The sequence below is a fragment of the Prionailurus bengalensis genome, chromosome D3 (genome assembly GCF_016509475.1).
Source record: "Prionailurus bengalensis isolate Pbe53 chromosome D3, Fcat_Pben_1.1_paternal_pri, whole genome shotgun sequence".
NCBI classification, from domain to species: domain Eukaryota; kingdom Metazoa; phylum Chordata; class Mammalia; order Carnivora; family Felidae; genus Prionailurus; species Prionailurus bengalensis.
The window spans coordinates 29832134-29855488 of NC_057356.1; the positions used below are offsets into that span (position 1 = coordinate 29832134).

Consider the following 23355-nt stretch of genomic DNA (forward strand, 5'->3'; position numbering starts at 1 on the left):
CGGCTTAGAGATGACAGCAAAGTGAGGTAGTGCCCCTTGCACTATGGAGCTGGCCCCATAGGGGCACGAGACCAAGGCATTGCCTGTGAGATTACCTGTGCCCTGTGGCTTCTGTCAACCTCTCCCTGTCTGCATTCCATCATGCCTCAGCTCCTGGCTCTTGGCTTTCAATCTCTTGAAAGCAATCTTTCAATGTCACCCACCCCACCTAACCACTGAGTTTGAGCTCTGCTTCTCTTACAAGGCTGCACCCCTGGCTTAGGTGAGCAGACCACACAGATCTCCCGAAGTATTCAGCCTGGGTGTTCCTCCCACCTCTGCCCCTTGTGACCGAACCCTCTCTTGGTCCCCAAATGACCATTATTCTGGAAACTCACCCTGAACCCTCTACTCCCCTGCTATAGGACCTCATGTGTCTACAGGTGGTTATACCTACCCCCTCCTCCTATCTTCCTGCCCTGTCCCTTCACACATTGCCAGACTCATCGTAGAGATGGGGTGACATTGCTCTTGGGTTTTCAAACCATTGGTGATGCTGTGACCTTGGAAAGAAGTTACAAACCCTTACCCCTGACTGCCTAGGGACCCCCACTTGGCTTCCTATTTCCAGCAGTGCTGCTTTCTCAAAGGGGGCTCTCAGAGCTCCCTTGGTTGCTGGTATCCTCAGGTCTTTGAGGGCCTGACTGACGATGGAGGGTAGAGGGGGAGTGGGTTCACATCTGCAAGTCTGTGGTGCCTTCTCCTGTCTAGCAGCCCTGGAAGGGATGCCACACTCAACTGAGCAAATGCTCATGGTGCACCTCATGACAATATGTACTGGTCTCAAAGTGACAGGAATGGGTGTTGTCAAGGGCAATGGTCTGTGTCTAACCAATTCAGCCAGACAACCAGGCCCTGCTTCTGTGAGCCATGCACAAAGGCCTGGTCTACAGGAGTTCTGCCCCCTGCAGCTCCAGAGCAGGTCAGCCTGAAGCCACTGAAGCAGGTCAGCCACCTCCCTGACCTCAAGGGCAGGAGGTGCTGTCTCAAGGAGCACATTAGGCTGTTCTAGACGGAGTGGGCCTCATCTCTTCCTGTCCTCCTCGCTCCTGCAGCCACCTTGGAAGTAGCAGGAGGGTTGGATGCTGTTGGTTGGTATGAGATGAAGAGACCCAGAAGGCAGACTCCAGTTTCAAATGCCAAGGAGATTCATACACAAGGGACAATTGCAGAGAAAAATGAATGAACCTTTTATGATTAGCCCTGTTTGGGGCTGAAACCTTAGTGCAGAATTCTAGTAAGGAAGGAACAGGTGGTTTGGGCTTAAAGCCGAAGGTACAGTTTCTGTCCCAAGTCCCTCTGGCCATCTACCTGGGCTGCTTGTGTGTGTGTGTGTGTGTGTGTTGGGGGGGGGGGCTCCTAGAGCAGAAGGGAGTTGGGTCACCTTCCCACGGAGAAGGCCCTGGGTCCACTCACTATTGACAAGGTGGCAGAGCAGTCAGAGCCCTGTGCCAGGGACACTATCCACTAGCAGATGTGGCCTTGTGAGTGCCCCAGAATCTGACCACAGCAAGAGGGGAGGGAGGAGGAACACCAGCATTCTGGAAGCACCTCTTTCCCTGTGACACTATCCCAGCAGCCGTACTACACCTTCCTGGGAGCCTGCCTCCAGGGGCAGCCTTCCGGATGATGATGTGTCACCATGTCACTGCCTATTCTCTTTGAACTTCTTGAGTGGTTTCCCAGTGTTCCAGGGACACGAGGAGTGGCTCTTTGGGATCTCCCCAAAGAGGGAGGCTGGAGGGTGCAGCATTTGCTTGGAATGCTGGGTGAAGTCACAGGTGTATTCACGGAAGCTCTGCTCAGAGCCTTGTTATATTCTAGTGTGAACTGTGAATCTAGTACCCAGATAGACAACGTGCAAAATAGTTCTGACCCGCCCTTCATGAAGGTGTTCCACCACACAGCTTGGAAAGCTATTTTTCTGAGCTCCTGTGTTGTGGAGCATGGGCAGGAGTGGCATATTCAACACGTGGTTGCCTAATGTGAGTGCTCCTCTGTGGGGACTGGGGTGGTGGTGATGGGGCACAGGAAGGACATCAGGCGGAGGGCAGCCCACAGGGCTGTTTGGTTTATGGATTATTTTCTAAATCACGCAGATGGGGGCGCCTAGGTGGCTCAGTCGGTTGAGTGTCCGACTTCGGCTCAGGTCATGATCTTGCTGTCTGTGAGTTTGAAACCCCGCATCGGGCTCTGTGCTGACAGCTCAGAGCCTGGAGCCTGCTTTGGATTCTGTGTCTCCCTCTCTCTCTGCCCCTCCCCCGCTCATGCTCTGTCTCTCTGTCAAAAATAAACATTAAATCACGCAGATGGCTTCAGTGGGGCTCCCTGCAGTTCACCCTGGGAAGTGACTGGCCTGCCTCTGTTTGAGACAGTAAAGGCTTGAGAACAGGAATTGGAAGAGGCCCTGAGAGGCTGCCAGGGTCGCATATACCACACACAGACCTGTTCAGAGCCACTGTGTGACCCCAAAAAATGGGCTGCAGGGAAGGCCAAGGTCCAGTGAGGACTTCTTTCAGCCCTGTCTCCTCCACCAGGCCTTCCTCCTATGACACCTGCCTGGGATAACAGGCAGTTGGTGCCTTCCTTTCTTCCTTGCAGACATCAGGGACGCTACCTACTTGTGCTACCTTGCTGTCTGTTACACATACTGAATTATGACGTGAGCCTCAGACTGAGCTTGATCCCCCTTTCCACACTTGGTGGCCTCCCTACAGGCACCACCATGGTGTGTGCAGAAGGGAGAGGAGGGGCGGGGAGACCAGGAAACGCAGTGAGGACGCCATAACCCTCTGATACCAGGGAAAGGTCCTGAGCTGCTTGCTCTGGAGAAGGCAAATACGTTTTAATGATTTCTGTGGCCCCAACGGCAACTGTGTGAGCCTGGCAAGGGATGGCGGGGCTGTCATACAAAGTAGGCAGCCAGGGCTGACATCTTGTCCTTTGGCCGCCTGGCACTGGGCTTCACTGTGGGCCGACGGCCCCGGGCCCGCCCCCGGCCCTGCCTCCTTCCTGGCCCACCACGGTGCATGGGGTGGCAGGAGGCCGCGTGCTTCAGCTCCACTAGCTCTTGGAAGATGGGGTCGCAGAAGACGCAGCCCGTGTGCTGTGTCTCGTCGCCTGGGAGCGGGGACTTGGCCTTGTTGAAGTCCACAGCCAGCAGGGCAGCCTCACAGGTGCTGCAGGTGTCGGCAGACACCCGCACGCGGTAGGCGTTCTCGAAGCAGTGCGCCACCACATTGCACTTGTTGCAGGCCACCTTCCACTTGGGGCCTGAGGTGGGGTCCAGCACCAGCACGCCGCTCTCGCATTCCACGCACTGGCCGATGCCCAGCATGCTAAGCGAGTGCTGGCAGGTGGGGTGTGTGCACTCGTTGCAGCCCATGCCTGGTGGGGAGGAGGCAGCCCATGATGCACACCAGCCCCCACCCTGTGCTGTGCCCCCCCCCCCACAACCCCCCCTGCTGCCACCTCCCAGAGGGTCTTCCCCTAGGGCCTCATGGTCCAGATCTGTCGTCCCAGCAAAAAGTGTTCCTTGATCACCCCGGGTCTGGATTCCCCCACTGCCCTTGCCCCTGCTTCTCTGCTTATCTAAAACCTCCTCAACCTGTGAGTGTCACTCCCCCTCCCCCCATCATTTCCAGAAGGCCTTCCTGGTGGCCTCCGGCCAGGTCCATTCCCCCTCTTCATTTTGCTTCCACAGCCAATTCCCATCAGCTCCATGTGGCTCCTGTGCTGCTGGGTCACACGGAGCCACTGGCTGCCCTGAAAGATGCTGGAGGGCAGGGAAGGGCCTCAGTAACCCTAGTAGCCCAAATGCAGGCTGTCCCTGCCTTACAGGTGAGGCTTGAGTCAGGAAGGGTGAATTGAGACCCCTGAGGGTTCCCTAGACCCCTTGATGAACGTGGGTAGATGCCTCTTGCTGTACCTCATTCCTGTCTGTAGCATGGGGTGAACACGCTGGGCCCTGTACCTCCTCTAGACTCTTGGCTCAGTGCTGTTGGTGCCTCCCACTACCCACCCCTACCCATGCACATGTGTCTCCTTTCCCCAGTAATGACTGTGAGGATAGAGAACGGAGGTAGACGCTGACTGAGGGTGCACCCCTTGCCAGGTGGGGCCCCCCAACCTGCTGCGTCACTCAACTCAACCTAGCCCAGGAGAGGGCACGGCATGCCTATTGCCCAGATCCCGAGTGAGTGGATTACAGTTGCCCTCTCAATTATGACCGGGACAGAGAGTGGCAGACTGGCTGGCTCCGCCTCAGCAGTGCCCAAGTACACCTCAGGTCTCCTGTCCCTGAGCCGGTGAGTCCAGCCATAGCGTGGGGGCAGGGCAGGGGCTGGACAGGCACCACAGACACCCAGGGGGGACGGGGCAGCCTGTCTTGGGAGGGAGCGGTTGAGGCCAAGAGACGGGGCACTCACCTTTCTTCATGTCTCGGAAGGGCGGGTGATTGGCGCAATAGGGGCACAGTGGGTAGCTCTTGCCCCTAGAGCCTGAGGACCACAGGACCAGCTCGAAGTCATCCAGTGGGCACCGGAGCTCCTTGTAGAGCTTGATGGTGCCATTCTGGGGGAGGGTGTAGGTCTCGTCGCAGTGGGAGCAGTGCAGGCGGCTGGGCTTGGCCTGCAGAAACACCAGGGAAGAGGCTCAGGGTCACTGAGGCCACCCTGCTCTCTGGTCTGCCCTCACTCTCCTAATACAGAAGTAACAGGTGACATGTAGTATATAATGTATATAACATAAGACAAATATGCAGCACTGTAATGTGTATGTAGTACATAATATATGATACACACAGAAAATCTAACGCATATACAAAATACATAATGTGTTACGTATGTCACACACGTAGAATACGTTATGTTTACATACTACTTATGTATTATGTATGCATAACACATAATACACATGTATACTTATGTACACAACAGAGACATACGTAGTAATATATGTGCAATATGTAATACATAATATGTAACCCATAACACACAATGCATAATGTGTAACACACGGAATATGCACATAATGTGTAACTTATAACATGTAACACAATACATAATGCATAATGTGTAGCATGTTGCCAGGCAAGGACCTCTCAGGCAAGGACCCATAGCCATGAGTCTCAGGACACCTGCTCCAGGCATGGAGAAAGGTAGTTCTAGAACCCCTGCATGTGTATTAATGCCCAGGACAGCAAATAATGTGTTGTTAGGAAAAAATGGACAATGTGTTTAAGAGCCCCCACAGCTCACATGTTCCTGGGGTCAAGGGGAAACTGGGTGTCTGTTGGCAAGGCTGCAGTAGGCCTCTCATTCTTGTGTGGCAGCCAGAACAATGATTTCTTTATGACTAAGGATAAGGCAGAGGTCTACAGAGGTGACAGGACTTGCCCAGGTCTGTACACAAGGGTGCTGTAGGCCAGATGGGGTGGTCACAGCCCTTCACCCTCATTTACCTGAATGTACTTCATGAACCGGTGGCACTTCCCACAGCGGGAGAGGGGCTTGCCCGTGGCCGCCAGGGGTGAAAAAGACACCTCCATCAGTTCGTCCATGCCTGAAAGCAAGCAGCGCAGGGAAGAGTCACATCCTCCTAGCCTCCGGCAGCCCGCCTCAGACACGTGCACGGAGGGGGAGGCCACAGCAAGCATCTGAGTAAATGTGTCTCTATCCCTGAGGGTGCTAGGGTAACAGGAACAGCAGGGCTGTGGCCTCATGTCTCACATGAGCTGGGTGCCTCGTGTGTGGTGTTAAGATGTGTGCTCTTGGGTCAACTGAGTGACTCACTCGGTTAAGTGTCCAGCTCTTGGTTTCGGCTCAGGTCATGATCTCAATAGTTTGTGGTTTTGAGCCCTGCGTCAGGCTCTGCGCTGACAATGTGGAACCAGCTTAGGATTCTTTCTCCCTGTCTCTCTGCCCCTCCCCTGCTCGTGCTTTCTCTCTCAAAAATAACTTATTAAAAAATATCTTATTAAAACACAACTTATTAAAAAATACTATTAAAAAAAAAGCCCGCTCTTTAACCCCAACGATGGTCCAGCAATGAGATGTTATTGCCCTGTCCTCCCAAAGGAGCCCCGGAGCCCAGAGCCCAAATCTGGACACTGGTTCCACACAGCTGGGGCAGCCCTGGCCCAGGGGCCTCTGGCACAGGGGTAGGGAAGAGGTGGGCTCACCGGCGATGGAGTCCACGAAGTAGTGGAACTTCCTCTTGAAGACATCCAGGGTGTGGCCCAGGACTTGGCGGTAGTCAGCTTTGCCCTGGGCGATCAGGTTCAGCTGCTTCTCGACTGCACTGCGGATGGTGGGGAGCACCAGCTCTGCATCTGCAAGTAGGGGAGTGCTGCTGTGAGCACTCGCACTGGGGAGCTGTGGCTGCCCCCACCAGCTCAGGCTGCAGTCCTGTGGTCCCACGCCTTTCCTGATCTCCTACCCAGAAAATCCAGTGTCGAGTGGCCAGGGGCATCCTGTCTCCAAGACTGTGTCACAGTTCCTGGAAGTCCTCAGGCCAGGTCTGTGCCCTGCCATCTCCCCTAAGACCCTTGGAACCTCTCTGGGACAGAGCAAAGAGCTCTGCAAGGAGGATCCAGACCCCATCCGGAGCTGGTCTGTGGGGAAAAGCCCCTCGAGCCTCCTCTCTTGGATCCTTTGCACTTGTCCATTCATCCATCCACCACACAGAGACCCTGCTGGAGCACGTCCGGGGCCGGGCGGGGGGGTGGGGGGTGACAATGTAGCACTGTTCCAGTGGGAGTTGACCTGCCACAGGGCCATGGCCTGTCAGAGGCTGGGGGCTGATGAATGCAGAGCTGCAGCCCAGGCCAAAGTCAGGGAGCAACAGCCAGCCAGACTCATCAATCTCTTTTCTTTTTTAAAAGTTTTTTGAATGTTTATTCATTTTTGAGAGAGAGAGAGAGAGAGAGAGAGAGAGAGAGAGAGAGAGAGAGAATAAGCAGGGTAGGGGCAGAGAGAAGAAGCAGGCTCCAGGCTCTGAGCTGTCAGCATAGAGTCCGACATGGGAACCGTGAGATCATGACCTGAGCTGAAGTCTGACACTCAACCGACTGAGCCACCCAGGTGCCCCACGGACTCACCAATCTTGTAGTAGCCATGCACCAGGACGATGCCAAGGTTGGTGGGTTTGAGTCGGCGCCCGCTCTCCACAGTGACGTAGTTGCGCTGGCAGATGTTGTTGATGTGCACGGGGATGCTGGCGTCTGTCCCTGAAACACATAGCAACACATACCAAGTGTTCCATAGCAGACTCCCCATCAGACCGTAGGCTCCACCTTTGCTCCCACTCACCATGGGGACCCTGGTTCTCAGCCCCCTCACCTCTGTTTTTGGCTAGCACTGTGCTGGACACCACACCATGTGTTTTGAGAATGGTCTTGTGAATCCAAAAATGGCCCTCCCAGCGCCGGGCGCTTAATTCCCCTCTACAAACAACAGAGGCTCATGGAGGTTAAGGAACTCTGCCAAAGTCATGGGAGCTCAGTCTGCCTGCCCCTCACATTTGGTAAATGCGACCTCCTTGACCTCTCCCTGCCTCAATTCTGAGACATCTACCCCTTCTAGAAACAGGGCTCAAGACCCCTGAACACGGAGGAACTCCCATGCTCGCTGCCAAATCGTCCCCTCTGAAACCTGCTCAGAACTGCCCACTTTCCAGCTCCCAGGTCCCTTGTGATTAGTTTCCAGGATGGCACCTCCCCTAGAGACTTCAGGGTCACCTGGCGCTGCCAGATGCTGCCTTTACTGCTCCCCTGTGCTGAGGAGCCTCCTCAGATGGTGCTTAGAGGCTATGGAGGCCATTGAGGTACCGCACTGGAAGGACAATGCTGGGATTAGGATCTGAGCCCCAGCACGCTCCCCGCTGTGCCCACTGCATTCTTGCCACTGCCGGAGCGGCAGCCCTTGCCAGTTCCTTTTCACACAGCCCTGGGGGCTCCCGGTTAACAGGGCTGCCCAGGGCCACTGTCTTGTTCAGAAGGTCACAGGAGCCCTTTTCACGGGCTCATTTTGGTTATGGGATCTGGGCTGCTGTCCAGTATGTGGCTGCAGGGAGCCATGGATGTCTTGTCAATGGGGAAGGACAGAGGATGCTGGGGGAGCAGCACCCACACACCACTGTCACCAAACCCAGGTGAGACGTTCCCTGACAGTCACCTGTCACAACTGTTAGTGACAGAACAAGACTCAGGCACAGCACCCTGGATTGTTCTGGCCCTCCAGAGCTGGGTCAGCTGGTGCAGCACATCAAACAACAGGCAGTTCCCATTAGAGTGAACATTGCCTGGGGAGCTGGCCACACCCTGGGCTGCAGTTACTAGGTGCTGGGCACGGAAGAGTCACTGAGCAGGTCTGGACCTGCTCCTGGGATGGAAACCCTCAGGCCCGGGGCCTGGGTGGGCAGGAGGGTGGGTGCACCCACCAATGCCGTGCTTCTCCATGAGTGTGATGAGCTCGGCCTCTGTCAGATAGTCGGGTGGGTTCGTCTGCTTCTCCAGCATCTTTATTTCACTCACAGCAAAAGTGTCGCCCCTCTGGCAGGTGGGCAGGCTCTCCTCCAGAGGCACACTCTGCCAGGGCATGATCTCCGTGAAGCCTGGAGGGAGAGGGTGCTGCCACTTAGGGTCCCGTCCCAGGCAGCCCAGGCCCAAGACCCTGGGCCTCCCTCCCCAGGTTCAATGGAGAATGTTCCGTCTGTCTGTGGAGGTGAGAGAGGAGCCAGTCTGGCCCTGCAGTTTTACCTGGAGAGATGACGGTCTTCCCTGTGCAGGTGAAGTGCTCAGGACCAATACGGAAGGAAATGGTGCTCTGGAGGTACTTGCAGTCGTAGCTAACTGTGGCAATGAAATGTCTGGTGATGTACTCATAGAGCCGCCACGCCTCACTGCCTGCAGCAGGCAAGGAAGTTGGTTACTGTCCAGAAGCTCTGGCTCTAAAGATCCCCCAGCACTCTCATTCAGGTGGCAGGGCCCTGGCCATCAGCACAGAATGGCAGGGCTGGCCTGCACTGAAGCTGGAGAGAGGAGTAGGAAGTGCGCAGGAAGGGAAAGTGAGTATCCTGTGCTGTGGTGGTTCCTACACAGTTACAGCTCCGACCTCTGCTTCCAGGTGGGACTGCTCTTCAGGGCCTGGTATGTTCTTAGTTGGTGACTGCAAGCTTGGGTGGTGCACAGTGGCTCCTGTCTCTACCTGCACAGTTCTCCCTTTCCCTGCCTCCTCCCAGTACACAGGCCCCCACACTGCCTTGGTCGGGTGGGAAGCAGGAGGCACACCCAGTGCTTGGGCCCCAGCACTCCCTGTCTTGGTCCCGTCCTGTCCCCTCCTTGCCCATCTGCCTCACCCTCCTGCCTCCTACGAGCAGCCACCTGCACCTGCACTCAGGCATACCACCCCACACCTGCTGCCACCACTTCTCTTCTGTCTTGCCCCATGGTAACAGAACACAACCTTCAGGTGACCCTCTGTGCCACAGCTGGGGGCAGGTGGGGGAGGGAGCCCCCACACTGCCAACGGGGCCCGACACTGTCCTAAGGTGCCACATGACTATAGCTTCCCACCCAGAAACTTGGTGTGTGTGTTTGAGTGAGTGTGTGAGTGTTGGGGGGAGTGACCGATACCTAATTCAGCCTCTGTGGCAGACCTCATGGGGGTAATGGGGGGATGGTCACCAGCATCATGGCCTTTCCGTGGGCGGTTGATACCTTCTGTTAACAACCGCTTCACCTGAGGGAGAAAAAACAAAGCAGTGAGTCTGGGCATAGCTGACTTCCCACAGGGAGGAGCCAGCACTAGTTCTGGGTTTGGCCAAAGTGCCTGGGAACAAGGGTGTGCGGTGGCTCTGCTCACCGTGTTGGCCCAGTAGGGGTGGTTGGCCTGCTGCCGCAGAGGGCCCTTCAGATCAAAGTTCTCAGGGTAGTGGGTGGTCTCAGTCCGCGGGTAGCTGATGTAGCCTTGCGTGTAGAGCCGCTCGGCAGTCTGCATGGCATGTTGTGGCCCCATGCCTGTGAGGGATGGGAGGCTCAGTGGGCCAGAATGTTGGGGATGGCCAGGTCCCTGCTAATGGGCCTGGGCACTCAGCTTCCCCATCAAAGGCGGCCAGGGCCTCCTGGCAGGTGGAGGTGGTTCTGAGTGGGCACAGCTAGAGCACAGAGCTGCTGGCCAGGCCACTGTGCCCATACAGCTTTACCTGAGGCCGAGGTCCTGAACCTGTAAAGGTGGGCCCAGGACAGGGATGCTCCACAGTGTCACCCTCATAACACTAGTGGCTATGCTGATTAAATGTGGCCTGCAAAGTGCTGCTCTCTCACATTCTGGCCATGGAGTGCAACTGTGCCTCAGCATCTGCTGATGTCCCACTATGACTGCAGAATTAGCACACACCCCCTGTTCTGAGCTCCGTGGGTGTTTCTGTCCTCGTGGCACTCCAGGACTACTGAGGGAGGGCAGCAGAGGCTGCCACTCAGCTATTAGCCACTCAATGTCATCACTGCCCTCTGAGGATCCCTGAAGGTGCTGTTCTGAGGACACTGGCCAAGGTTTCCCCAGGCTGCAGAGGCACCAGTGCCTTGAGGCCAACAGCTGTCAGAGACAGCCAACTTTCCAGTCAAAAGCCCTTCTTCCTCCTGGGGCAACAAGGCTCAGAGAGATTACATCAACACTGGTCACACTGGCCCCTGCAGAACATTAGCCTGGGGCATTAACCTCCCACCCCTGGCCTCTCTCCCTACACCAGGGAAGCTACTCTGGGGTGCTAAAGTCAGGACATCTCTCTTGGGTAGTGGCAGTCATTACCACTGTTGCTGTTACAATACACCATTACAATAATTTAATCATTTTAGAACAATCAGCCCTGAGAGATGGTCACAATGGCTGCTGTTTTCTTGTGAGAAAACCAAGGCTCCAGGACAAGAAAGAAAGTAGCCAAGCTGACACTGGACCAGAGTTTGGGTCCAGGGCTGGAATTCCATCGTCTAATGCCTCTGAGGGGACTCCACTGTGCCAGTGACACACAGGCCTGCCCTATAGGTGGTCTCTGACCATGGCCTGCCATGTGTTTGGCCCTGGCAGCAGCTGCATCGATGTTCAATAATATGGTCTATTTTCCCCACATAAGTCCAAAGGGGCTGTTGCATATTAACCAATAATCTTCCAAAATGGAATCCTCTCTCGTGTTTGTCAGTTTGTTATTACTTATTTCCACTCTGGAAATGAAATCTGCATGAGGCATAGATTCCCACTAAGCCTCGAATGACACTGCAGGTGAGCTGTGGCTTGACATAGGTGAGCATGAGGCACTCAGCACAGGTGCACACAGCGGGGGTGTGGGGGGGGAGGAGGGGGAGGGGGCACTCAGCACAAGTGCGCATGAAGGGAGTGTGAGAGTCAGCATCACCCTGGAAGCCCAGGCATTGCATCAGGGCTGAATGGCTCACTGCATGCCTGCTCCAAGCCCTTCGGGGGCTTTAGAGGAATGCCCCTACGTACCCAGAGAAGAGCTAGCTACTCGCAGCATCTCCACAGTGTTCAGGGCAAGGGGCCTCTGCTTGGCCTTCTCTTTCCGGCTTGTGGCCTCCACCTAGAAGACAGAACAGATTCCGAGATTTGGGGTAGTGGGGAAAAGAGGCCATAATAGAGAATCAGGAGGTATGGGCAAAGGGTCTGGTTTCGTTCATTTGGTCTCCCTGCTTCTCAATTTCACTTATCACAGTGGTCTCAAGACTTGAATATTTATTTAGGCCAAGGAAGGGAAAAAGAAAGAAAATTCTTTCCAAGAGAACTTTCTAGGGAAAGAGAAAACTTGGAGAAATGGGGAAGAGCCAAGAGAAAGGGCTGCAAATTCAAACTCCTATGGGAGCCAGTGGCAGCCAGGCCATGGGGATGGCAGGTGAGGGCTGGAGCAGACCACGGAGTGCAGGCCTGTCTCAGGGGCAGTCAGTTGCCCTCACTGCACCTGAGTGCTTCCACCAGGGCCTACCAGTATTGCTACATCTTCCAGTTCATCAGCAAAAGCTGCAAATCAGGACTTTCATGCGAAATCTCGTGACTTTCAAATGTTGGTGACCATTTGAAACGTTTATAAACGTGAGGCAGTTTAGATAAAATACTAGGCAGCTTCCAACTCTGGGCAGAACAGTTGTTAGAAAAGAGGACTCTGTCTTGCCTGGGACAAAAACAATCCAAACTCAACTCCAATGCCTCGTCTCTCCCAATCCCATGGAGACATGGCCAAGGCAGTGCCTTCTGAATTCCAGACAGACCAATGTGGGGGGTTAATTTGGGACAAAATGGGTACATGCTTCAGTGGAGGCTTGGGATCACTAGGGTCGAGATCTGGAGATGATGGCAGTGAGTCTCTTGAGGAACATGGTCAAGGATAAACGCACGAGGCAGCTTTGGAGGAAGTTCTAGAAGCCTGAGTCAACTGCATGGGTGAGCAGAGAGCACCCAAGGAAGGCTGGAAAAGGACAAGAGAAGGTGATTGAAGGAGGCCAGGCTGTGCCTCCATGACTCTGGTAGCTGTTACTGCTGTGGACCTCTGTAATGGTGGCAGAACTACCTCCATCCCAGGTAGGCAGCCCCTTGCCAGGTGGTGTCACCCTTTTCCTAAAGGTCAAGCACATGTCCCTCAAATTCATAAAAACCCTGAGTAGGAAACACAGCACCATAAAGGCCATGAAAGCTGACTGAGGTTGGGATCCCATGTTAGCTGTGTGACCTTGGGCAGGTTCACTGATGTGCACACAGGTCCCTCCAGAGTTGTTAGCATTTAGAGATCACAGAAAGGGGACATCTGTGTGAAATGGAATCCTGACAAAAGGGGATAATGCCTGTGGGGCCTGGCAGGTCATGGGCATGGGGCGGTGCCCGGAACAGGGTAGATATGTGGCACACTGGTTACTGCAAGCAGTTCTGTAACCTTTCTTCTTTCCAAAAGATGTCTGTGTTTCAAAGAGGGACAGAAAGATGGGACCCTAGGCCACAAGCTACTCTTCTGGCCAGAGGCTTCCAAGGTCTACTCCCAGCCAGAGCGAACGTGACAGATGTGGGTGGGGCAGGCCCACCTGGGCTTCCTTCTCCAGCTTTGTCATGTTTAAAAACATCTGTGCGATTTCCCGGTCAAACACTCGCACTCGGTCCCAGTCCAAAAGAAGAGATCTGTCTTTATCGGCATTAACCTGGAGGAAAAAGTATAAAAGGACAAAACAAGAGAGAAAAAATCCAGGTAAGCCCACTGCCAGGAGTGAAAATCAAGAGAGATGAAGCTGGTCCTTGCCTGGGAGCAAAATGATCCCAGCCCTAAGGTCTCACAGTCATACCTGTACAGGTGTGCAGGTGTACAGATATGTAGGCTGAGACCCAGCCCCATCCCAAGGGAAGACTGCTCTGACTCCAGGCTTCTTCCCCGAGACCAGGCAGGTGGGAGGGGAGCCGAAAGTCAAGGCTGTGTCCTTAAGGAGTGTTAGAAACTCTGCCTTGAATGCCATCCCTGCCCACTAGGTGCAGTTGGTCCATGGGCCCCTAGTCCTACGTCAACCAGACCAGCTCTGTATTATGTTTTAAACCTTATAAGAAGCTCACATGGAGAATTTTATTTGGAGAAAGGGTTCTAAGACTTTAAAAAATTTGAAAGTCAGTGGCCTATAGCCCTCAGTCCAGTCCTTGGACCTGACCATCACAGCTGATGGCCCTAGGGGTGACCCTGCCCCACACTGCCAAAGTGGAGTTCATTCCTGCTTACCCAAATTCAATGCATCCAGGCCTAACCTTATCCTGCCTCTCTATGAAGGCTGGGGTCCCTTCCCTGGACACCCCGCAGACCACTCTCTGGCCTCTCTCCTCTGTGCCCTTGGCCTCAGGCCCTTGCATGGCTATGATGATGATGGAAAACTCTCAGAGTCCACAGCCCAAACCTGGAAAGACCCAGTGTGCATAGGGAAAGGAAATCAAACCTTGGCCTGTAGCACCCAGTAGGTCTCTGGTTTGAAGGACTGGATTTTATCGTGTCTCTCCACACAGAAGCCCAGGGTAGGGGTTTGACATGGTCCAAAGGAGATAAGGGAGCTGTCTAGATTGCCATATTTTCCCTGGAAGTATTTAGTCTGAAACCTATAAGGAGGAGGGGGCAGAGAAAGATATTCCGGTTATGTATTCACTCCAGACACCATTGTTAACCACCCATGTGAATCCAGCATGGGGCTACTAGTGAGTGCAGGGAGGGGACCAAGGTGGCTTCCCTGCTCAGAAGACAGGGGACAGGGTGAGGTCATGCTCAGCATGGGGGCTGGGAAGGGTGTGTGCAGACAGAGAGGAATCATGTGTGTGCACACGTGACACAAAACGCAAGAGAGAAGAGCAGAGGTTCCACCCATCCCAGGTCTGGGAAGCCCTTCTACTATATTCTATCCCCTCCACCCTCTCCTGAAGACCCACACAGTGTAGACAAACACTCTGCTTATCAAGTAGTGGCCTGTGTGGTCTCATCAGCTAGACAGACAGTTCTTCAGGGGTTTTAGAATGTGGATGTTGGCCTAGTGCTAACCAGGTCCTGGGGTGACAAACAGGGACCAGAAAGACAGGGGCTCTGGCTAAAGGGAGGGCAGCCAGCACCTGGTGAACGCGCAGCCGATGCGCAGGTCCAGCTCCTGCCGGGCATCCACTGACAGCGCCTCGTTATGGTCGGGCTCGCCCAGGCGGGCCATGGCGGCGCAGATGTCCGTGTCCGTGATGGAGCTGAATCTGGCCCGGAACACCGTCTTTTCGCCACCGTGGGTTGGATTCATGATGGGCAGCACGGCATCCAGCACCTGGGGGAGGCAGCCCAGCTGTAACCCACCACTGAGGTCTTTACCTCCTGCTCCACATTTTGCCTGTGAGGCCCGGGGCTGACCCTCAATGTGTGTGACTCCTGCCAGACCCTCCTCTGTCTCCTTCCCTGTCCAGAAGTCTCAGTCTCTCCACAGAACTCCTGCTACATGGCTGCTCTTCCACCCACTGACAAATCTGTTCAAACATCCCCCTTTTTACTACCACCCTTTCTCTCACCCTCTGCTCTCATCCCTGCCCAACCAGCAAATGCTATTGCCATGGGTGCAAGGGAGCTCAGTCACCAAGTCCATCCCACTTGACCCGCTTCCCTTCTTTCTAGAGGGCAGAGTGCCAGGAGGGGTAGGTGGAACTTTTGAGAGACTGGAGAAAAGCCAGGGAAGGAAAACAGAGATGAGGTGGAAAAGGCAAACGACAGGAGGGGTAAGGGCGCAGGGGACCCCCATGGTATGGGGCTTAAGAGTGGCGGGGTGGGGGCGGTGGCCCTCTTAGGGCTAAAGCACAGCGGGGGCTTGGAGCCAGACTCACTAAGAAGGCTGTGCTGTGGGAGGGGAGTCACACTGGAGCCTGGGCATGCAGCTTCTTTACAGGGAAGAAGTGCCTTTGTTTCTGAGGGGAGAGAGCCTGGTGAGCTTCCACTCCTCGATGCAAAGGCCCCCCAGGGGAGGAGCAGCCCTGCAGGGGAGGGGCCAGGAGAGGAGTGTCTGGGAAGGGACATAGCATGTTTCCTGAGGGTGCTGCGCTGGAACTTGGGGTGCCCTGAGCACCCTCTGCCATGCGGGAAGCATTTCCTGAGCCCCAGGGTGTGCCAGGCACCAGGTGAGAGCTGGGGACACAGAGGCAGGAGGGTGAGCCTCACTAGGGGACACCTCCAGCCAGGACCAGCGTGGGGGCATCACAGCCATAGATGAGGCAGGCACCTGCTTCCCTGCAGGGAGGGTGGAGACAGGAGGTGGGAGGGTATCTTGGGTGGGGAGAGGACAGTGAAGGCTGGAGGTGAGAAAAGGAGTGAGGAATGTTGCTGAGTGTCAACCAGCCTTGGCCAAAGATCCCTGAAAGGTGCCCAGTGGCCAGGATGCTGGAAACCAACCCTCTCCTTGAGGCAGCTTGATTGGGAAACTCCCATCCACCCAGAAAATTCTGCCCTTTCTGTTTGCTCTCACAGTGAGCCCCAGCAGGGGAAGTAACACTCCTTCACCCTTGGTAGAGTCCATGCATTTGAAAGTGTGTATGGAATTTTCAAAATAGAGGAGGAAAAAAGGCTATTTCTAAGGCAACATGGCTGATTCCCCACTGCAGCCCCAGAACGGGATGACTGCGAGTGAGGTCGGTGGGAAGGTTGGCAGTGAGGACCTCAGTGGGCACCCCTCTTACCTCAAAGCAGATGTTCTCCCCTTCCTTGTCACAGTCCAGCCACAGCACGATGTAGTCGCAGCCTTTGCCTTCCACCTGCCACATAGCACACAGCAACTGGCACCTCCACAGCCCAGCCCTTCAATGCCCACCCATGGTGCTCCCCCCTGGCCCCTGAGCCCCAAGTAGGAGGGCCAGTGCTGAGTGGGACCCAGGCTGAGCAGAGGAGCTGGCTGCACTTAGGCTGCCTTAGCCACTTATAGAACTTAGCTTAGAACTTAGTTTTTTGGGCACAAAAAGTCATTAATGCAATGCTGCACAGAAAAAGGGCTGCAATAAGACTCAATGTTAATAGTGGTTGTCTTAGTGGGATCATAAATGATTTGTTCTTCCTTCTACTTTTTAATATTTTCCATGTGTATGCATTTGTTTTAAAATTAGAAAAACCACCACCAGTGCCAAACAATCTAAAAAACAGAATTTCTGCTCCCCAGGGCTGAGTGACAGGGCTGTCCAGGAGGGCCAGCAGGGGGCGCTCTCAGAAAGGGTTGCAAGGCCAGCCCAGGCATCCAGCAAAGGGAGCCAGGTTCAAAAAAGGGGGAAGGATTCAGGAGGCCTCCTGCAGTGCAGGGGTGGACCTCCCCTCCCACCCCCCCGGGGGGGCCTGTGCTCTTGCACGCCCCACACACCTGCAGGAACTTCACCATGTTCAGCTTGGGGTTAGCTTCCTTCTTCTCTGTTGGGGCTTGGCTGAACAGCTCTGCAGGGTCCACCTTGTCCCACTTGTTGTACTTTCCTACAAACCACAGCCACAGTGACACCTGAATCACACTTCCTGGCTCACAGGGCTTGACCTCTCCAATCGTCATAACCTCAGGAGGATGGTGGTGGTCTTGCCTCAAAAACGGGGAAAAGGAGGCTTGGAGAACACTTTACCCAGGGCAATCCCACAATTGGAGGCAGCGCTGGGCCTTCGTTCCCCTAGGCTGCTGAGGTGACACCACACCTTGGCCACCCACAGGAGCCAACACTGGGCCGGGCTGCTGCTGCTCCAACCTCACTTCAGCACATGCCCTGTGGCTGGAAGTGCCATTCCTGGGCTGGCTCACTTTGCCAGACCACTGAACTATACCACTCCTACCTCTGTCTTCTCTTCCAGCCTGAATTTTTGTAACTCTCCCCCTACCTGGCACTGACAGGTGCTCAGGTGATCCCCGTGGGGAATCAATCTTTTGGGCCTCTTATCTGGTACATCCACCTACTTCTCTATTCAGGGCTCAGTGCTTGCATGCTTAGCCCTCCAGCTTTCTTTTAGTCTCCATTTTGTGTAGCCTGGGAGAATAGGGTCAGATAGAGTCAAGTTAAAATTTTTTTTATGTTTTTATTTACTTTTGAGAAAGAGACAGAGTATGAGCAGGGGAGGGTCAGAGAGAGAGACAGAGAGCGAGCGAGAGGGAGAATCTGAAGCAGGCTGAGGTGTCAGCACAGAGCCTGATGTGTGGCTCAAACTCATGAACCACAGATCAAGACCTGAGCCGGTCAGACGCTTAACTGACTGAGCCACCCAGGTGCCTCAAGTCAAGTTTAAATCCTAGCTCCCCAACTGCCAGCTGGTGATAAAACTCAGTCCAAATGCTTGGCGACACAACTGAATTGATGTCATTGTTGTCACTGAGCAATAGGAAGGAGACCTTGCTGTGTGCTAAGCTCTTTACCTTCACTGTCACACTTAGTTCTCAAACAGTCCTGGGAAGTGGATGGCACTGTTGTAAGACCCATTTCACATCTGTGGAACAGAAACTTGTAGAAGCCCCAGTCCCAGCCGACTCTTTGCCAACCACAGGGCCCTGCACCTAGCTCTGTTGGGTACTAATGCTGGCTCTTCCAAGGTGACACAACAATGATACAAGGATGACAATGACAGCCACTGAATGACCACTGGACAATAGTCACACTCAGCAGGAACCACCTCCCAAATGCCTGCAGAGGCCAGGCCCCCTAAGGTGGACATTCTCTGCCTCCAGGAAGCACAGGAAGGAGCATAGGGCGTGCAGTGACTAAGGGGTGCCTCTGGGATGGGGACCCAGGGGCACTGAGCTCCAAAGCCAGGGTTCTGGGCATGTCACCCAGAGACCCTGTGTCAACCCTCCACAATCTGCTGGCCTTAGGACTCACAGGTTCTGCACAAACTCCTTGCCTGGAGCCCTCCCCTGGCTCCAAAAAGACCCAGGGGAGCACTTCGCAGGGCTTCCCTTAGCAGGGTGGAGGGTGAGCAGGGGCATGGGGGGCTTACCCAGGAAATCCAAGGTCATCACATGACCACAGACAGATGTCATCTTGAAGCGGACGGGCTGGCCAGCGAAAGTCCCTGTGTACTCGTGCACTGAGCATGTTCCGTTCAGCCCTTTGCGTGAGGACATGTTTCCTACAGGGCAGAAGTACAGTGACGGCTGCTCCAGCAAGCCACAACTGCTGTGGAGGCCCCAGACCCTGGTGTTGCCTCTCGGAGGGCCAGAGTACCCCTTCCCCAGACTGGTCAGTGATGATGTTCTCTGGACCACTGCGGGTAATGGAGTGCTGAGAGGTCATGGATCTCACGGAAAACACCGCTGCTGACCAACCAGTATGGTGTGCTCTCAATGCAGAGCCCTGTGTTTCTGAAGGCCAGGAGCACCCTCTCTGAACACTCTTAAGAGCAGACACTCTTGGGCCCTTTCTCTGCATTTCAGCCCCATTTCTTTCAAACTTTACTCAAAGGTATCCAGGGACCTCATTATCAAATTCCACAATATTCTCATGCTCCCCCTGGACAGCCCCTTGGCTGACCTTTCTTAGCCTCTGGGAAGTGGGCATGTCTCAGCTCTCCCCTCCCTTCTGGAGGGATGCTAGCCCACTGTCCTAGCCAAGGGGAGGTCATGGTGGACATCTGCCATTTCTGGGTACCCAGCATGCAAACACCCTTCCTTTCTGGAGGGAATTCAGAGATGGGAGGGGAAGTAGCACCCCACCAACTATCCCAGTGGCCAGAGTTAGGGTAAGGAACACATGTTCCCTTTCTTAGTGTCCTGGTGTCTCAGGAGGACCGCAGCCAAGGGTCAGCCTAGTGGCTACTCTTGAGTGACATAAGCACACAGGCTGCAGGTGTAGCAGTCATGGGTTGAGGGTCCAGTGGCAAGGGTCCTGTGGTGACGATGTCCGCGGCATGGCCTCAGACTTAGACTGGGGTCTCAGACTGGGGTCAAATTTAGACTAGGGTGGGGTCTTGGCTCTGTCTTCTTCCTTCCGATGAATTCTCTTTCTGGGTAAGTTACCAGGGCTGGTTGCTGTTTATGACCAACAACATGAGAGGCACAGTACTTTGACAGCAGCCTGCCTGGTGTTATGCTGTGAAGTGTGCCTGTACCTTTTTGGAGTCCCAGCCCTGGCTCATACCGGGTGCAGCAGTAAATGCATCCCCCAGTGACTGATACCAAGGTGCCTCGTTAGCACTTGCTATCTTGAACCAAGTCAACTCCAGAGAGCTGGAAAAAGAAAGAAATGACCACGCTCATAGATTCCAACCCCCCCCCCCCCCCCCCCCCCCCCCCGTGTTGGTCTTCCCTACCTCGAGAGAGGATTTTAGCAATAGACTGGGCCAAGGATGGCTTTTCTGCAACCATGAGCACGGTCCTCATCTTGTCTTAAAGCTGCCAAGGGCTTTGGCCCTTCCCACTCCAGTTTCAGAGAGATGGCAATGAAGTTCAGAAATTGCTCTGCTCTTCTTTTTGGCTCAACACTGCTGTCAGCGCTGACTCCCGAAGAGAAGAAAAGACACGTAGAAAATAATAATGCTTCTAATGGAATCTATACCCCTAAGAAGGAAATTCACTTTAAAAAACAAAAAACAGGGGTGCCTGGGTGGCTCAGTCGGTCAAGTGCCTGACTCTTGGTCTCAGCTCAGGTCTTGATCTCAGGGTCATAAGACAAGGTCGTTGGGCTCTGCACTGGGCACAAAACCTACTTAAAAACAACAACAACAACAACAACAACCAAAACACAGGGGTGCCTGGCTGGCTCAGTTGGTAGAGCATGTGACTCTTGATCTCGAGGTCATGAGTTCGAGCCCCGTGTTGGGCATAGTTTAATTAAAAAACAAATAAATGAGCAAAAAGAAACCTGAGGTAAGAAAAAGAAGTTAGGGAAACTTGAAGACACTGAACAAATCAGGGCAATGGAATTGGCTCGGAGATGACCTTGGGGATTTAGGTTCCTTTGGGAGACAGTGACATGGCTCCATGACCTCAGGTCTGTCTTGTCCCCAGATCCATGCTACAAAGGCTTCGGGGCCTTTGGACCTGGGCTGATGGGCTGAAATAGGGCAGATGGCCCTCCTCCCAGGCCATGGTTCTGTTTACTCCTCAGGGCTGAGGGCAGCACCTCCACCTCAGCTGAGCATCAGGATGCCCTGGGACATTTTATAAAATGCAGATGCCCAGGCCACATTCTTCAGATCTTTCTGATCCACAGCTGGGCGCTGGGCCTGAGATCCACTGGCCAGGGAATCCAGTCCCCAGAACTTAATAGCCCCTTGCAATGGGCTCCAATCTACCTTCCTGCCTGCCCCACACAACCTCTAGCATTGCAGACCGTGCTTTTGGCCAATTAAATTGGACACCACTGTCTAAAGAAAAACATATTCTTAAGCCTCTGTTCCCTTGCTTGGAATGTACTACCAAGGCTGGAGAATGCAGCCTGGCTGCGTAACAGCTGGCTCTAGTGCTAACTCTAAAGAGCTCTTCTAACACCCATGACAGTATGAGTCATTTCCTGCTGTCCCCAGTCCATTACAATGGACTGTGCACTGTGCCACAGTTAGTTACTGCCTCATCTCCCCACCAACACAGGAGCAGCCTGAGGTCTAGATCACTGCTGGCAACTGTAATAGCTAGTTCCATGACTGATACAGGACATCTAATACCTGCTGGCTAAATAAAAGAAACATGGGCCCTTTCTGTCTTTTTTTTAAGCTTATTTACTTATTTTGAGAGAGAGAGAGAGAGCGCACATGTGCGCACAGGGGAGGGGCAGGGAGGGAGAGAATCCCAAGCAGGCTCCATCCTGTCAGCTCAGAGCCCAACGTGGGGCTCGAACTTACCAACTGTGAGATCATGACCCGAACCAAAATCAAGAGTCGAATGCTTAACTGACTGAGCCACCCAGGTGCCCCTGTCTTTTTGATCGTTATAGATATGGCCTTGACATTGACAAGTATGGCACTGTATTAAAAAAAACAAAACACCAAAACATGTCTTCTACTGAGACAACTGAGCCACCTTCTGGGAGGAAAATTAAAGCTAGACTTCTACTTTATAATTTCCACCAAAACATAGTCTAGATCTAGCAGAAATTTAAGCAAAAAGATGAAACTAGAAAAATACTAGAAGAAAACAACTTTGGTATGAAAGATACCTAAGGATTTCAGAAGCTCAGAAGCACACCTCTTCACGTTTAAAATCATTTGATTTCCTTTCCTGTGAATGGTCTATTCATATTTTTTATCCTTTTTCACCCTAGCTGGATTGCTGTTTTCTTATTTTTAGGAACTGTTAATATAATGAGGAAATTAGCTCTTTGTAGTAGGAGGGCCAGCAACACCCATCATGGCAAATTAGAGGTAAAATGTTTACTGTTTACTCTAACAGTAAGTAGTAGACACTAAGCAAATACTGATTGAATAAATGGCTGCATGTATGAAACAATAATTTTACCTGCAAAGTGAATAATAAAAATACTTTTAGATGTCTAAATTTTAGAAATTTATTTTTTAATTTTAGTTTTATTGTTTTTTTGAAAAATTTTCAATGTTTATTTTTGAGAGAGAGAGAGAGACAGAATGCAAGCAGGGGAGGGGCAGAGAGAGAGGGGGACACAGAATCCAAAGCAGGCTCTAGGCTCTGAGCTGTCAGCACAGAGCCTGACCCCGGGCCTGAACTCACGAATTGCAAGATCATAACCAGAGCTGAAGTCGGAGGCTTAACCACCTCAGCCACCCAGGCGCCCCTTAGATGTCTAAGTTTTAAAAACGGACTTTAAATCTGTATGAGTATTACAAGCACTTCTCACTGTTCTTGTTTCCTATGGTGTCAGTTTGTAGAAGTTTCATATTTCTACTATTCCTCTTCACACCTAAGGATCCTAAATACCTTTTCAGTAAATAATTAACAGATTCTTCTCTAAAGATCCCTTTAGAGAGAGGACACCTGGGTGGCTCAGTTGGGTAAGCATCTGAGTCTTGATCTCTGCTCACATGATCTCATGGTTCGTGAGATCTCACGGTCAGCACAGAGCCTGCTTGGGATTCTCTCTCTCCCTCTGTCTTTGCCTCTCCCCTGCTCATGCTCTCTCTCTCAAAATAAATAAATAAATAAAAACTTAAAAAAAAAAAAAAGATCACTTTAGAGAAATATGTTTTACCCTAGCATCTTCAAAGGGATTACCTCATTCATCCACGGCTAGACAACTGGATGGTGCCCACAAAGGGCCGTCAGCATCTGTTCTGATTTCTGGTCACCCGTCCACAGGACAGACTAGTTGTTACTCCCCACTAATACGTGTTGGTCTTTGGTAGTAGTGGCTCTAAAGAAACACACGTTCTAGTTCAACAGTTTATATTTCAGTTCTGCATGAGTACTTTGTGGAAAAAAATATGACTTCCTTTAAGGATTCAGAATCATAGAATCCTGGGAAAGGGACCTTGGTGATGATCTGGTACAACCGTCTCAAGGAAGAACAAACTAAGACTCAGAGAAAGGGATTTTCCAAAGGTTACCTGGGAAATTTGAATTGGGGCTGAAACTCATGCTTCCTTACTTCCAGCCGGGTACCTTTTTTTTTTTTTTTTTTTTTAAATGGCACCAGGGTTCACCTCTTAAAAGCATTCTCCAGTTTTAACTGTGATTAATTTTCTGTGATTATTTGGGACCTATTTTTCCATTAAGGTACACTCAGATTTCAAAAGGGAAGTCAGTAATAGCTGAAAGCAATGGTTTGCAACCTTCATTATGCCATTGTTGTTAACCTTTTTGCTTTACCAACATTATTATTCACTTAAGTTTTTGCTTTTTAAAAAAACCTTAAATGTACA

The 23355-nt window shown here is 52.9% G+C and overlaps 1 protein-coding gene and 1 non-coding gene across 3 annotated transcripts; one reads left to right on the plus strand and one right to left on the minus strand.

Annotated features, from left to right (window-relative positions):
- Positions 1–1205: 1205 nt before the first annotated feature.
- TOP3B (DNA topoisomerase III beta) lies at positions 1206–22867 on the minus strand. 2 transcript variants are annotated; one of them, XM_043558228.1, is made up of 18 exons: positions 22709–22867; positions 19837–20019; positions 18526–18657; positions 16922–17028; positions 16254–16328; positions 14664–14860; positions 14006–14162; positions 13118–13231; positions 11541–11631; positions 9903–10057; positions 9674–9779; positions 8798–8944; positions 8479–8652; positions 7139–7267; positions 6221–6370; positions 5501–5601; positions 4467–4668; positions 1206–3426 (listed from the first exon to the last, which is right to left on the minus strand). In XM_043558228.1, exons 2-18 carry the CDS (start codon positions 19904–19906, stop codon positions 2945–2947), a joined length of 2589 nt encoding a protein of 862 aa, XP_043414163.1. In that variant the 5' UTR covers positions 19907–20019; positions 22709–22867; the 3' UTR covers positions 1206–2944. The 2 variants fall into 2 exon arrangements, with proteins under 2 accessions (XP_043414163.1, XP_043414164.1); XM_043558229.1 differs by lacking the exon at positions 6221–6370 and having other exon boundaries at positions 2864–3426.
- On the plus strand, positions 20276–20348 carry TRNAK-CUU. Its single transcript has one exon. It is a non-coding gene; the product is annotated as a tRNA-Lys (tRNA).
- Positions 22868–23355: the final 488 nt, after the last annotated feature.

Coding starts and splice junctions, on each gene's coding strand:
- TOP3B (XM_043558228.1), bottom strand. CDS start 19,906: ATGAGGACCGTGCTCATGGTTGCAGAAAAGCCATCCTTGGCCCAGTCT. Junction 13,232..14,005: donor ACTGGGTGCTACAGGCCAAG/GTTTGATTTCCT, acceptor TTTTTCCTCCAG/GTTAATGCCGATAAAGACAG. Junction 11,632..13,117: donor AGCTGGAGAAGGAAGCCCAG/GTGGGCCTGCCC, acceptor TCTGTCTTCTAG/GTGGAGGCCACAAGCCGGAA.